We start from the raw sequence: 15,256 nt of genomic DNA on the forward strand, positions 1-15,256 counted from the left end.
AAAGGAGCATCTTTTGGAAGACAAGTAGGGCTGCAACTAACGAATATTTTCATAAACGATTAGTTGGGCTATTGTTTCGATTAATCGAATAACCAAAAAAATAATAATTTAATATGTAAAGCAAAAAAAAAAAAAAAAAAAAAAAAAAAAGCAATTTCTTCCTAAAAATCTATGTGCAGTTGTAAATATAAATAACCAACTATATGTTTAGGGAACAAAATCTATTGAAGGTGGATTCTGATAAATATCAGACTCGGATCACATTTTTTTTATTTATTTTTTATTTAGACCCCTTTCACATTGGGGTGCATGTAATGTGCCCTGCCCTGTAAAAGTTTACTATAACCCCTTGCTGACTGGCTCACTCCAATATACATTGGCAGAAGGGCACATACAGACATATCAACATACCTGTTGTTGCCCTTTAAGATGCGGCATTGTGCGCACGCGCATGCCACGAGCGTCTCACGGAGAGGAAGAATGGGGAAATGCTGATGTAAACAAGCATTTCCCCATTATTCCTGTGATCGGGAGTGGTGATCAGTGTCATGTTACATGTAGCCCATCCCCCCTACAGTTAGAATCACTCCCTAAGACACACTTAACCCCTCGAGTGCCCCCTCCTGGTTAACCCCTTCACATAGTAATCATTACATTTTTAATCGCACTGATCGCTGTATAAATGTGAATGGTCCCAAAATAGCGCCAAAAGTGTCTGATCTGTCTGCCATAATGTCGCAGTCGTGGAGAAAAAAAAAAAAAAAAAAAAAAAAAAAAAAAAAAAAAAAAACAAAAACGCAGATCGCCACCAAAATAATTATTTATTTATATACATACACACACACACACACACACACACACACACACACACTATTCCACCCCCCCCCCCCCCCCCCCCCCCATTTTGTAGATGCTATAACTTTTGTGCAAACCAATCAAATGCTTATCGCAATTTTTTTTTTTTTTAACAAAATATGTATAATACGTATCAGCCTAAACTGAGGGGAAAATTTTTTTTTGGGGGGGATATTTATTAAAGCAAAAAATATGCGTTCTCAAAATCGTCGCTTTTTTGCTTATAGCGCAAAAAAATAAAAATAACACAGGTGATCAAATACCACCAAAAGAAAGCTCTATTGGTCGGCAAAAGAGGATGTCCATTTTGTTTGGCAGCAACGCCACACGACCGACTTGTCAGTTAAACTGTCACAGTGCCGAATTGCAAAAAACGCTCTGGTCTTTGACCAGCCAAATGATCCGGGGCTAAAGTGTTTAAGTGTAATTTTAACGCCTTCTATTACCTCCAGTCTATCAGCCTCCATCTTCTCTGGCTTCAGATGCTGCTCCTCACATTCACAAGTTCTCGGGCACTTACCGACATGTATAGACTGTGTACTGAGCTGTATGGGTGCTGCACTGCATTTCCTGATATATAAACAAATAATGCATTCTGTATGCATGCCAACTAATTAGCTAGCCGATTGATCGATTATGAACATAGTTGACAACTATTTTCATAATCAATTAGTTGTTTCAGCCCTAAAGACAAGTTTCAAGCACTGCGATGGGGCATGATAAATGGTGCTGCAAAACCACGCCACATTTTAGTGGTCACTGAAAATAATGGCACCTGAACCTGTGTTTTGCTATTGTAGTGCATTTTGGCATCATGGACAGATTTGTATCCCAGAACTCCAAATGCAAAATAGAACCTTAGTGCCGGTTCACACAGGGATGACCTGTCAGGTGGCTTAGCTGCCTGACAAGTCACACTGCATGCATTGCATCGGGAACCGTTCTAATAGGAGCAACTCAAGTCGCCCAAGACTCAAAAAAATAAATAAATAAAAAAAAGGTTCCTGTACTACTTTGGGGCAACTTCAGAGAAGCTTGCATTGACTTTATACAGAAGTCATTTTTCAAGTCGCACTGTATGGGGAGGCTTCAGAGTCAGACGACTTTGAAGCCATCCCTGTGTGAAACAGCACTTAGATTTCCACGTTCAATACAGAACATTTTGTTTTGTAAACAAAAAGTAGCAGAACAGGGAGCGATAGAATCAGCTGAAGTACAGAACACACCAACAATGAACAAGACTTTTCAAAAGTTGGCTGCCAATACAAAAATGCTAAAAACAAATTTAAAAAAAAAAAAAAAAAAAAAAAAAAAAAAAAAGTAAAAAGATTTTTTTTTTCTTTTTTTAACCCTTAAAGAGGAGCTGCACCTAAAAAAAAAATATTAAAAGCCAGCAGCTACTAATATTGCAGCTGCTGACTTTTAATAATATCACACTTACCTGTCCCAGGTTCCAGCGATGTCGGCGGCAGATGACGAGCGATCGCTCGTCTCGCTGCAGCCACCGCCGCCATCCTCTGTCAGGGAATCGGGAAGTGAAGCATGAGGGCTTCACTGCCCGGTTCCCTACTGCGCATGCGCGAGTTGCGCTGCGCTTCTCTTATGGTCCCCCGCTGTGTCTCTGGGAACTGTGTGTTTCCCAGAACACAACGGGGGGGGGGGGGGGCGGAGCAATGCGGGGGTCTGCGGCGGTCTGGCCGGAAGTGGGTGCAGTTACCTGGATTATCCAGGTAACTGCACCCCCCTCCCCCCCAAAAGGTGCCAATTGTGGCACCGGAGGGGGGGGAGGGATAATACTAGCGGAACTTCCCCTTTAGGGTGAAGAACCGCTTTAAGGCATTCTCTATTTTATCTATGAAAAGAAAACCATTGCACAAAGCAAGAAGCATGACGCGTTGATTTAAAAATCCTTTAGAACCACTGTAAAAACTGTATTAAATCCAAAAGAAAAATGTTAAATTATATTGCAGCTTACAAATTCTTAGATGCGATGGCTGCATTTGTTTTTTTTAGGCTCCCTTTCCATTTTCATCTGATGATCCAGGCAGTTTGTCTATTTTTCAAAAGAAAAAGCTCTTGCAAATGTACCCAGTTACAGGGATGAAATAGACCATTTAAAGCGGTTGTATAGTCTATTTTTAAACCTGTACCTACAGGTAAGCCTATAAGGCTTACCTGTAGGTAACAAAAAAATTATAATAATCTTCTAAACCTGTACAGTTTAGGAGATATTCCCCGTGCAATGAGCCACTGACTGCAGCGGTGCATACTAGCTCCTTATGCCTTTTGCCTTACAGGGGTATAAAAATAATAAAAAAAATAATAATGACAGCAAGTATACAATCGCTTTAACCCTGGCAGGGGTGCATCCAATGGTCAGCTTTTGTTTATGTAAAACATTTACATGGTGCGTTACTCACCAGGTGAAAGAGAAAAAAGCCTAAATATAAGACTGATGCAGCCACCACATATGATTGGTAAGATGCAATATATTACATTTTTGGATTTGGATTTAATACTGTTTTCAATGCAAACAATTTGATCTCAGAAAATACATTTCCAATCAAAGTTTGTTTTACCAGGCACTACCAATGATGGCTCCTGAGCTAGATCATATTAAAAAGTACTTCTGTAATTACCAAGCGGGGAATTTAACAGAAATTGTCCCATGTAAGATTTTACCTTGTGAAATAAAAAGGTTATGGCGCTAAACCCTATTAGTGATGAGATGAGTTAACTTATCAAATCCTAGTGTTTAATTTTTTATATAAAAAGAGAAAGAAAAAGAAAAAAAAAAAGAAAAAAACTGTTGGTGATACCGTGAAAAGTTATCCTAAAGCAATTTTATCCAAAACAAATTGTGTGTGATTAATGTGGAGTCAGCATTCATGTTCCATTATAATTAAAACCAAAAATGGGTATTAAATTATCCTATGCGTATCAACCTACTAAAAACATATAAACCTTCATTAAAATGTGCAAAATAGTGGAAATAATGTTAATATTCAACAATATGTTAGTGTAAAACAGATTGTGCAAACATGTGCAAAAAAGCAACTAAAGGTCAGAACAACCAAGGATCAGAAATAATTTAACCATAAAATCGCATGAAGGCGCTAAATGTGCGAATAGACAAAATTTTCAACCAATAATCGCATGAAGACGCATCTGTGTCCAATATAAGTCCAAAATTAATATTTGGCTTGATAGTACTGCCTCTTCAGACTATTGTTGTAATTGTTACAAAAAGTCAATGGGGGGTATTTGATTCACTCGTGCAAATAGTGCGGGCTTTCAATTAGAGAACTTCATCCCCGGTGCGCCACTCTGTGCTATAGTATGTGAATGCTCTCACCAGAGTTAATGCCCCTGTGGGGCTGGATGGACCTTCACAATGTAAGCCACTGTGTCGCTCTCTGGCTGCTGCTGGTGCACTGGGTGAAGCTTCGTTGTTCCGTCCGTATGGTATCCAACGTTAATTATATAAGGGAAGACATATCCATAGTGTAATACGTTCTTAACCAAATCGTTCGTTTATTAATATTAAAATCTACTCACATTTTACATTAAAAGCATGTGCATATAGAAAAAACTCCGCAGTTCGTCTCAAACGAGTGCACACAACGTGGGCGTGGCCACGTTGTGTGCACTCGTTTGAGACGAACGGCGGAGTTTTTTCTATATGCACATGCTTTTAATGTAAAATGTGAGTAGATTTTAATATTAATAAACGAACGATTTGGTTAAGAACGTATTACACTATGGATATGTCTTCCCTTATATAATTAACGTTGGATACCATACGGACGGAACAACAAAGCTTCACCCAGTGCACCAGCAGCAGCCAGAGAGCGACACAGTGGCTTACATTGTGAAGGTCCATCCAGCCCCACAGGGGTATTAACTCTGGTGAGAGCATTCACATACTATAGCACAGAGTGGCGCACCGGGGATGAAGTTCTCTAATTGAAAGCCCGCACTATTTGCACGAGTGAATCAAATACCCCCCATTGACTTTTTGTAACAATTACAACAATAGTCTGAAGAGGCAGTACTATCAAGCCAAATATTAATTTTGGACTTGTATTGGACACAGATGCGTCTTCATGCGATTATTGGTTGAAAATTTTGTCTATTCGCACATTTAGCGCCTTCATGCGATTTTATGGTTAAATTATTTCTGATCCTTGGTTGTTCTGACCTTTAGTTGCTTTTTTGCACATTTTTTTGCACATGTTTGCACAATCTGTTTTACACTAACATATTGTTGAATATTAACATTATTTCCACTATTTTGCACATTTTAATGAAGGTTTATATGTTTTTAGTAGGTTGATACGCATAGGATAATTTAATACCCATTTTTGGTTTTAATTATAATGGAACATGAATGCTGACTCCACATTAATCACACACAATTTGTTTTGGATAAAATTGCTTTAGGATATCTTTTCACGGTATCACCAACAGTTTTTTTCTTTTTTTTTTCTTTTTCTTTCTCTTTTTATATAAAAAATTAAACACTAGGATTTGATAAGTTAACTCATCTCATCACTAATAGGGTTTAGCGCCATAACCTTTTTATTTCACATTTTTATTTCCCTCTCCTCCCCAATAAGGAAGTGAGGGCTTCAGGCACAGGCAGCTCTAACCCAGTATATTTCCTTTTCTCTCTCCATTTTTAATTTCAATTTATTTCACATATTTCTATCACTTAGGAGATTTGATTTTTCCATAGCGCGACTTTATTTATTTATTCATCTAAGATTTTACCTTGGCACATTTAAAGGCATTTGTTTTTGTTAAGATTTAAATGCCACAGTTAAAGTCAATGAATCGTGGGTTTTAAATAGTCTGATTATATAAGTCTTATAAAATTGAAAGCTTGTGTATTCTACAAATCTCATTAAATATTTGGGGGCACTTAGCAGGGTGGAGGGGCCAGGAGCACCGCCGCCGGAGAAGGATCGGGCTGCTCTGAAAAACCACTGCACAGAGCAGGTAATTACATGTTTGTTTTTTAAATAAAAAGGTTTCCTTTAGTATCACTTTAATAACATACCGCAAAAGGATTACACTATCGAGTACGCAAAACATTTTGGAAATATTTGAGAAAACCCCCCCCCCAAAAAAAAAAAAAAAAAAACACAAAAACAAACCACCACTTTAATATAGTGGAGAAGGATTTGAACTTCTAAATTCCAGTGGTGCTGACGCTACCGATTTGGGGGAAGCGCATATATAACTTTTTTTTTTATTATTATTTTTTTTTTTTTTTGGAAAAAGAAGAGCACATTTTCAAAATCCTTTCCCTGTTCTATCCCATTAATTCAAGTCTTGAGTGGAGTAAGGCCTCATGCACACGAGACGCAGTTAAACGCGCGTTCAGATGCAGTTGGACAGTTTTTTCAACTGCCCCTGAACTCATTCAATGTTATCCTATGTGTCCATGCACACAGTCTCGTTTTTTTCCGTTTTTATGCAGTTGCGTTTAATCTCGTTTTTCCAGAAGCAAAAAAATGCGTTCAGAAGCAAAAATTTCCACGTTTCAGACGCAAAACGCGGCAAAACGCGGTAAAACGCGGCAAAACGCCGCTACCGCGTTTAGCCGCGTTTGCGTTTATATGCGTTTTTAAAGGTGACCTTTTTTTTTACATTAAAAATCTCAAAAATGATTGCAAATGATGAAAAACCATTAGAAAAATATTTTAAACAGTTGCAAGTGGACAATCCACAACTTGTGGCAAGTGACATGGCAGGTGGCAAGTGGCGTGGCAAGTGGACAATCCACAACTTGTGGCAAGTGACATGGCAGGTGGCAAGTGATGTGGCAAGTGGACAATCCACAACTTGTGGCAAGTGACATGGCAGGTGAAGTGGCAAGTGACGTGGAAAGTGGACAATCCACAACTTGTGGCAGGTGACGTGGCAGGTGACGTGGAAAGTGATGTGGCAAGTGGACAATCCACAACTTGTGGCAGGTGATGTGGCAAGTGGACAATCCACATCTTGTGGCAGGTGACGTGGCAGGTGACGTGGAAAGTGGTGTGGCAAGTGGACAATCCACAACTTGTGGCAGGTGATGTGGCTGGTGACGTGGTAAGTGGACAATCCACAACTTGTGGCAGGTGGCATGGCAGGTGACGTGGAAAGTGGATAATCCACATCTTGTGGCAAGTGACGTGGCAGGTGATGTGGCAAGTGACGTGGCAAGTGGACAATCCACAACTTGTGGCAGGGGACGTGGCAGGTGATGTGGCATGTGATGTGGCAGGTGATGTGACAAGTGGACAATGCACATCTTGTGGCAAGTGACGTGGCAAGTGACGTGGCAAGTGTACAATCCAAAACTTGTGGCAGGTGACGTGGCAAGTGATGTGGCAGGTGACATGGCAAGTGACGTGGCAAGTGGACAATCCACATCTCGTGGCAAGTGACGTGGCAGGTGATGTGGCAAGTGACGTGGCAAGTGGACAATCCAAAACTTGTGGCAGGTGACGTGGCAAGTGACGTGGCAAGTGACGTGGCAAGTGACGTGGCAAGTGACGTGGCAAGTGACGTGGCAAGTGACGTGGCAAGTGGACAATCCACATCTCGTGGCAAGTGATGTGGCAGGTGATGTGGCAAGTGACGTGGCAAGTGGACAATCCACAACTTGTGGCAGGTGACGTGGCAGGTGACGTGGCAAGTGGACAATCCACAACTTGTGGCAGGTGACGTGGCAAGTGACGTGGCAGGTGATGTGGCAAGTGACGTGGCAAGTAGACAATCCACAACTTGTGGCAGGTGATGTGGCAAGTGACGTGGCAGGTGATGTGGCAAGTGGACAATCCACAACTTGTGGCAGGTGATGTGGCTGGTGACGTGGCAAGTGGACAATCCACAGCTTGTGGCAGGTGGCATGGCAGATGACGTGGAAAGTGGACAATCCACATCTCGTGGCAAGTGACGTGGCAGGTGATGTGGCAAGTGACGTGGCAAGTGGACAATCCACAACTTGTGGCAGGTGACGTGGCAGGTGATGTTGCAAGTGGACAATCCCCAACTTGTGGCAAGTGACGTGGCAAGTGGACAATCCAAAACTTGTGGCAGGTGACGTGGCAAGTGACGTGGCAGGTGATGTGGCAAGTCACGTGGCAAGTGGACAATCCACAACTTGTGGCAGATGACGTGGCAGTTGGACAATCCACAACTTGTGGCAGATGACATGGCAAGTGACGTGGCAGGTGATGTGGCAAGTCACGTGGCAAGTGGACAATCCACAACTTGTGGCAGGTGCCGTGGCAAGTGACACGCTAAATACAAGTACACTGCAGCTCTCACAGCTGCTGCTACTCACTCTGGTCTCACAAAATTGCTGAAATAGTTAATTTTTGAGCTGGGGAGGGTCTATGATGTTAGCTTAACTAAACGCTTCTAGACGCAAACGCGGTAAAACGCCGCTAAATCGCGGTAAAAATCGCGGCAAAACGCGCGTTTCTAAACGCCGGTTTCAACATGTGTCCAGCAGCGTTTGCATCTGCGTCTCGTGTGCATGAAGCCTTAGTCTTTAGTGACATAAGTTGTAAGAAATCATTCTATAACAATCTGCTCAACATGTTCAGTGAGGCTCCATTCACATCTGAACATTTTTCTGCGCTAAGCCTCAGCGCTAAACAAGACAAATCCCAATTATTTCAATGGCCCCATTCACATCTGAGAAGTCTGTTGCCTAAAAAGCAAAACGGCCATGACTCAAAAAAAAGTACAGGAGCTTATTTTTGGGCAGATTACAGGCTTTAGATGAACTTGCACCAAGCTCTGAGTCCCATGCTCCCCATCCCAATTTTGGAACACATACACACTGGCCAGACAGGTGGCACCCTTCTGTACAATTCCCAGCACGCTATATAATGCCTGGTTCACATATGCACATCAGATGCATTTAATCGTATTTAAGTCGCATAACATGTGAATTGGACCAGCTTTCAATGGAGCTTCTAAAAAGGACCCCTTTGGATCCGGTTTAGGTGGTAATTCAAGTAAATTTTTGCACCTGAACCGGTGAACAAAACTGCACCGGATTGCAAACCACAGCCAGATATGTGAACCCAGCCTAAGAGCTTAACGCTGGCAAAGAGAAGAAGAAAGAAAAAAAAAAAAAAAAATGTTTTGTGCAAATCTAAATACCACACTATAGTAATTAATGAGCCTATACACACACACACACACACACACACACACACACACACACACACACACACACACACACTAGAGCTGCACAATTAATCGTCAAGAATCGTTATCGTGATCTTGACTAAAGCATTTCACAATTCTTTCTATGCAAAGAAATCTCTCTGCTCTTCTGAAGCCACAGCCATCAAAAGAAAGGAAGAGAAAAACTGGGCAGTCTGTCAAGAATCAAAACATTCATCAGTTGAACTTAAAGCGGGATTGCACTGGGAAAAAAAAAAAATATTAAAAGCCAGCAGCTACAAATACTGCAGCTGCTGACTTTTAATAAATGGACACTCACCTGTCCCAGGTCCAGCGATGCCGGCAGCCGAGGCCGATCGATCGGCTCTCGGCTGCTGCCGTCACCATTCTAGGTGAGGGAATCAGGAAGTGAAGCATTGCGGCTTCACTTGCTGGTTCCCTACTGCGCATGCACGAGTCGCGCAATAGGAATTGTCAGCGCTGTCTCTGGGACCCGTGGGTGTCCCAGCAGACAGCGCAGCAGGACAGGAAGAGGCATAGACTCCCGTGGGAGTCTATGCCCAGAAGTAGGTGTAAATACCTGTCTTTGACAGGTATCTGCACCCCCTCCCCCCTGAAAGGTGCCAATTGTGACACCGGAAGGGGGGAGGATTCCGATCAGCGGAAGTTCCACTTTAGGGTGGAACCCCGCTTTAAAGTATAAACTTTGTAACAATGTCAATGGAATAAACTTTGTGTCCAAGTGAAAACACTAAACCTTTTTCTGACATTTGTTGGTTTCAAGTTAAAATCTTTATTTTTTGCTAGAAAATTACTTGGAACCCCCAAAAATTCTAAAGATGTTTTTAGTAGACACCATAGAGAATAAAATGGTGGTTGTTACAATATGTCACACTATATTTGCACAGTGGTCTGTCGAATGCAATAAAAAAAAAAAAAAAAAAATTATTTTAATGAAATAAACCAGTAAAGTTAGCCCTTTTTTTGCATCGTGTGAAAGATTTTATGTTGTGAGAATCGTGAGAAAACTGATCAGTGTGAAAGGGTCCTTAGATGTGTATTCTATGCAGGTTCTTCTGCTATAAAGAACCTTATTCCATGCAGAAAATAAGCATATGCCTCGGTGAATCAGTCCCAAGACGCTGCATTGTATTGATCACCCCAGTTACTGGAGGAGCACATCACAAGGTGTACAGTACACCGGATACATAAAAAAAAAATTTTTTTTTTAAAGAAGCACACCCGATACCCAATAATAAATTAGTATGCACTAACACTATTATAGTGTGTCAGGTGTACTTCTAATTTTATTAGCGTTGTTAGTCTCATTTATTATAGTCTTGTCTGTGTACTTCTAATATGGAACAGTGTACAGGTGTGCTTCTAATTTTATTATTATATAGTGCATCAGTGTATATTGGATTTATTATTATTATTATTATTATTATCCTAAATCCAATGTACACTGATATTTTATTATAATGAATCCAATGTACGCCGATACACAATAAAATATCAGTGTACATTGGATTTATAACAGTAATAAATCCAATGTACACTGATACACTATAATACAATTAGAAGCACATCTGTACACTGTTACATAGTAGGTGAAGTAGAAAAAAAAAAAAAAAAAAAAAAAAAAAAAAAAAAAAAAAAAAAAAGGACACAAGTCCAACCAATGCGTGTGATTATATGTCAGTATTACATAGTATATCCCTGTATGTTGCAGTCGTTCAGGTGCTTATCTAATAGTTTATTGAAAACTATCAACCCCCCCAAACCACCGCCTGTGGAAGAGAATTCCACATCCTTGCCTCTCTTACAGTAAAGAACCCTCTACATAGTTGAAGGTTAAACCTCTTTTCTTCTCATTTTAATGAGTGCTCATGTGTCTTAATCTCCCTTTTGTGAAAAAGCTTTACCCCTATTGTGGGGTCACCAGTATGGTATTTGTATATTGAAATAGTTACATAGGTGTTCTTTATTAGAAGTATACAGACAAGACTATAATAAAATGAGAGGAACAATAACAACACTATAGTAAAAATTAGAATTACACCTGACAAAACGATAAAGAAATGAGAAGTACACAGACATAATTTAAAAAAATTTTTTTTATATATATATATATATATATATATATATATATATATATATATATACACACACACACACACACTTTTTATTATTATTTTTTATTATCTCTCATCAGATGTACAGGCACACTATATGAACTTAGGTGTACTTCTAACACTCTAAAAAATAAATAAGTACACAGGCTTATAATTAATAATAATTTTGTCTGTGTACTCCATTGAATTTTTACAATGTTTAGCAGCACACTTAAGTTCATATAGTGTGCCTGTACATCTGATTATTTATTATCAGTTGTACACACACACACACACACACACACACACACACACACACACACACACACACACAATAATAAATCAGAAGTACACCTGACACACCAGAATAGTAATAGGCTAGAAGAGAAGCTGATGGGCAGTACTGGGTCCACCTGCTGTGATCACATAGAAGGGGTAGGTAGGTCCTCCGGTGAGTGTGCTCTGCACCCCGCTACCACTACTATATGAGACAAGCCTCTATAGAAATGTAAGTATAGGCATACATGAACCGAGTGCTCTTACCGAACGTGTCATGAGTATTCCTCCTCCGCCGGGTGTAGTCTCCATCGGTAGACATAACACGGCTCTCCGTCCAGCACACTCTCCACACACGCCGCTGCTCTCCTGTACTAATTGGCTGTAGTGCGCATGCGCATGTATTTGTAGCCGCGATGGGAAGTGGGATTAGCAGGTAAGACTGTGCGGTGGATCAGTTATAGGGGAGCCGGTCAGAATGGAGGAAGATATCGGTATGTCTATACTTACCGTCGATGAAAGAGCCCTTGGCTATATGAGGTCTAACGTCCCATGTGAATGTGTACATCCAGGAGCAAGCCCTCTGTCATCCTGCAGTCATATGACTTCAATGTCATTTTTTTCTAACCAGAGTTTAGGGTCACTTTATGCAAAAAACAACAAATGACTATGGTCCTTATGCTACTCCTGTTCAGATTCACATAATGGTCACCCCCCAACCGCGGGCGGATTTATAAGGGAGCGCCCCGAGCCCCCCTGACAGTAAGGGCCCACCTATACAATAATGATATAAAATAATAGAAATAATATATAAAATAATACAAAGAGATAATATATGAAATAATAATAAAATGTATAATAAAAAAAACAAATTTTCTTAAATAAATGTATCATGGGAAGTAATATTTTGCTGGTTCTGTAAAACTTTAGACTGGTATGTTGTATCATTTTTCAAAAATGAATTTTGGCAGCTCAAGCAAACCACACATGGAGTACTATGACTGCGTGTGTGACCTCAGAATGACGTTGTGTCATGCATTTTTAAAATGTGTGACTGTCACTGAGAGTGTAAAGCAACTCTGTGTACAAGATAGTGGTCAGTGGAGAAGAGCATGGGGTCACTGCCGGGAGAGCACAGCATCCATCTGCAAAGTGTGTAGCTGGCTACTGCAGCTGCCATTCTGGTCAGAGAATTTCGTAGGTCAGAACTGCAATAACACCGCTAGTTACACACCTCTGTTGCACCCCTCTTAGCACATATCTAATAGATAGAAGTATCCCCACTCCATCTCCCTTCCATCCACTGGGTCTCAGAGAGTGAGTCCACAGAAAGCCACCATGGGAGAGGGAAGCAGGAGAAGCAGTGTCGGATTCATGAAGCCAGGTTTCAGTAATGGCTATGTAGAACATCTATTTGTACTCAAAGGTTCTACACAGCTCTACACAGTTAGAAGAAAGATGACAGCAGATATACAGTGCCTTTTTCCCAACTGACACCAAAAAAATCATCTCACGCCTCATAGGATAAAATAGTGGCTCCAACATTGGACTACATAGGACTCAGTCTGTATTATTAACTCATAAAATGTCTTTCTATTGCTCTCAGTCTCCTCCAAATTAATTTATTCCTGCCTCTAAATCCCTCTGCATGTTAGCCTATGTGTCCATGCACACATAGGAGTTTAGAGGCAGCAGCATTTAGAGGCAGAAAAAAGACCCCACAGTGCCTCCAGGAGCAGAAGAGTTTTGGCAGAAAAAAAATGCTTGACGTGCCTAAATGCGCGTGAACATGTCTAAACGCAGCTTAGTGCTAGGCGCATTTAGCACTTGAGCTTTAATTCATATCAATGGGCAAAATAAATAAAATGAAGTCACTTAAATAGAAGTTGTCTGACAAAGTGAAGCATGCTAAAAGAGCTTAAAAATCAACATATCATGCTGCAATCTAAAGAAATTCAAAAACAGATGACAAAGAAATTGACATGTATCAGTCTGGAAAGGGTTACAACACCATTTCTAATGCTTTGGGACTCCAGCGAACCATGGGGAGAGCCATTATCCACAAATGGATAAAACTTGAAACAGTGGTGAACCCTCCCAGGAGTGGCCGTCTACCGAAATTACTCCAAGAGCACAAAGACCACTTATCCAGGAGGTCATAAAAGAACCCAGAACAATACCTAAAGAACTTGCCTCAGTTAAAGGGGTTGTAAAGGCAGAAGTTTTTTTGTAGCAGCCTTCCCAGCACCCCCCATTTACCTACCTGATCTCCTTCTTTCTCCAGCAATGTCCACAATCCCCTCAGCCATCCAGTACACTCCTCCTGATTGGCTGAGACAGAGCAGCGGTGCTATGATCTCCCGAAGCTGTCAAAAAAAAGTCAGTCAGATACACATATGCCCCGTACACACGATCGGACTTTTGACAACAAAACTGTAGATTTTTGTTCGAAGGATGTTGGCTCCAACTTGTCTTGCAGTCACACAAATGTTGGCCAACAATTACAAACGTAGTGACGTACAAGGTGTACGTGATATCTCCATTACGAACGCTAGTTTTACAAGACCAAGCGCTTCCAGCTCGTACTTGATTCCGAGCATACATGGACCTTTGTCCGACGGACTTGTGTACACACGATCGGAAAGTTCGACAACAAACATTTGTTGCCGGAATATTTGAGAATCTGCTAGCCAACATTTGGCGAAAAGTCCAACAACAAATGTTTGATGGAGCATACATATGGTCGGACTTTCCGCCAACAAGCTCACATCCAACATTTGTTGTCGGAAATTCCGATTGTGTGTATGGGGCATTAGACTCGGCTTAGAAATGGCTTTGAACCCCTTCCTAGACTGATACATGTATATTACTTTGTTTCTAATCTGTTCTTGAATTTCTGTAGATTGTTGCATGATGTGTGGCTTTTTGTGATCTGGAGCATACATACGTCGGGCTTTCCACCAACAAGCTCACATCCAACATTTGTTGTCGGAAAATCCAATTGTGTGTACGGGGCATTAGACTCGGCTTAAAAATGGCTTTGAAACCCTTCCTAGACTGATACATGTACAATACTTTGTTTCTAATCTGTTCTTGAATTTCTGTAGATTGTGGCATGATATGTGGCTTTTTGTGATCTGTTAGCATGCTTCACTTTGTCAGACAGCTTCTATTTATGTGATTTCTTAATTCAACAGGTCTGGCAGTAATCAGGCCTGGGCGTGGCAAGTTAAATTTAATTCAGCTTTCCAAAAAATTGTTGTTAATCACATTTCATTCATGATTCAGCATGATTCAGCATGGGAGGGGGCAATTACCTTTAACATAGGGCCAGGCAGGTTTGAACAGCTTTTTTCCCTTAATAAATGAAATAATAATTTAAAAACTACATCTTGGATTTATTCTGGTTATCTTTGTGTAATATTTAAATTTGTTTGATGATCTGAATCATTTAATTGTGAGAAATATGCAAAAAAAAAAATCTGGAAGGAGGCAAATACTTTTTCACACAACTGTATATGTAATAACACCAGGAAAAATCTGATTGCCTTAGGGCTGGGGTCTTCAAACTACGTCTTGCAGGCCAAATACGGCCCGCCAAGGTCATTTACCCGGCACGCACAGGGGTGTGTCCAGATATGAGCCACGGCGCATGCTTTGGAAAGGAGCTCCGAACATCCTGACTTTCATCCTGCACCATCCGTGCCTCTGATCTCCGGGTGAGCCTCCCTCCTTGCTCAGCCTGTCTCCCTCCATCTCCTACTTTTATCTCAGTCACTATTTCTCGGCCAGTCCGCTCATCTGCGGTGTTATTC

General features: G+C 40.9%; 1 protein-coding gene across 1 annotated transcript in view; it reads right to left on the bottom strand.

The window, feature by feature from the left end:
* LOC143964186 (uncharacterized) overlaps positions 1–11,948 on the bottom strand; it is a 132,914-nt gene extending 120,966 nt beyond the window's left edge. Inside the window, exon 1 of the mRNA XM_077473883.1 lies at positions 11,709–11,948. Within this exon, the coding sequence (XP_077330009.1) occupies positions 11,709–11,763 (55 nt within the window). The 5' untranslated portion in view covers positions 11,764–11,948. The remainder of the gene's footprint in view (positions 1–11,708) is intronic.
* Positions 11,949–15,256: the final 3,308 nt, after the last annotated feature.

The sequence above is a fragment of the Lithobates pipiens genome, unplaced genomic scaffold, assembly GCF_037356315.1.
Source record: "Lithobates pipiens isolate NorthernLeopardFrog02 unplaced genomic scaffold, aLitPip1_a1.2 Scaffold_8, whole genome shotgun sequence".
NCBI classification, from domain to species: Eukaryota; Metazoa; Chordata; class Amphibia; order Anura; family Ranidae; genus Lithobates; species Lithobates pipiens.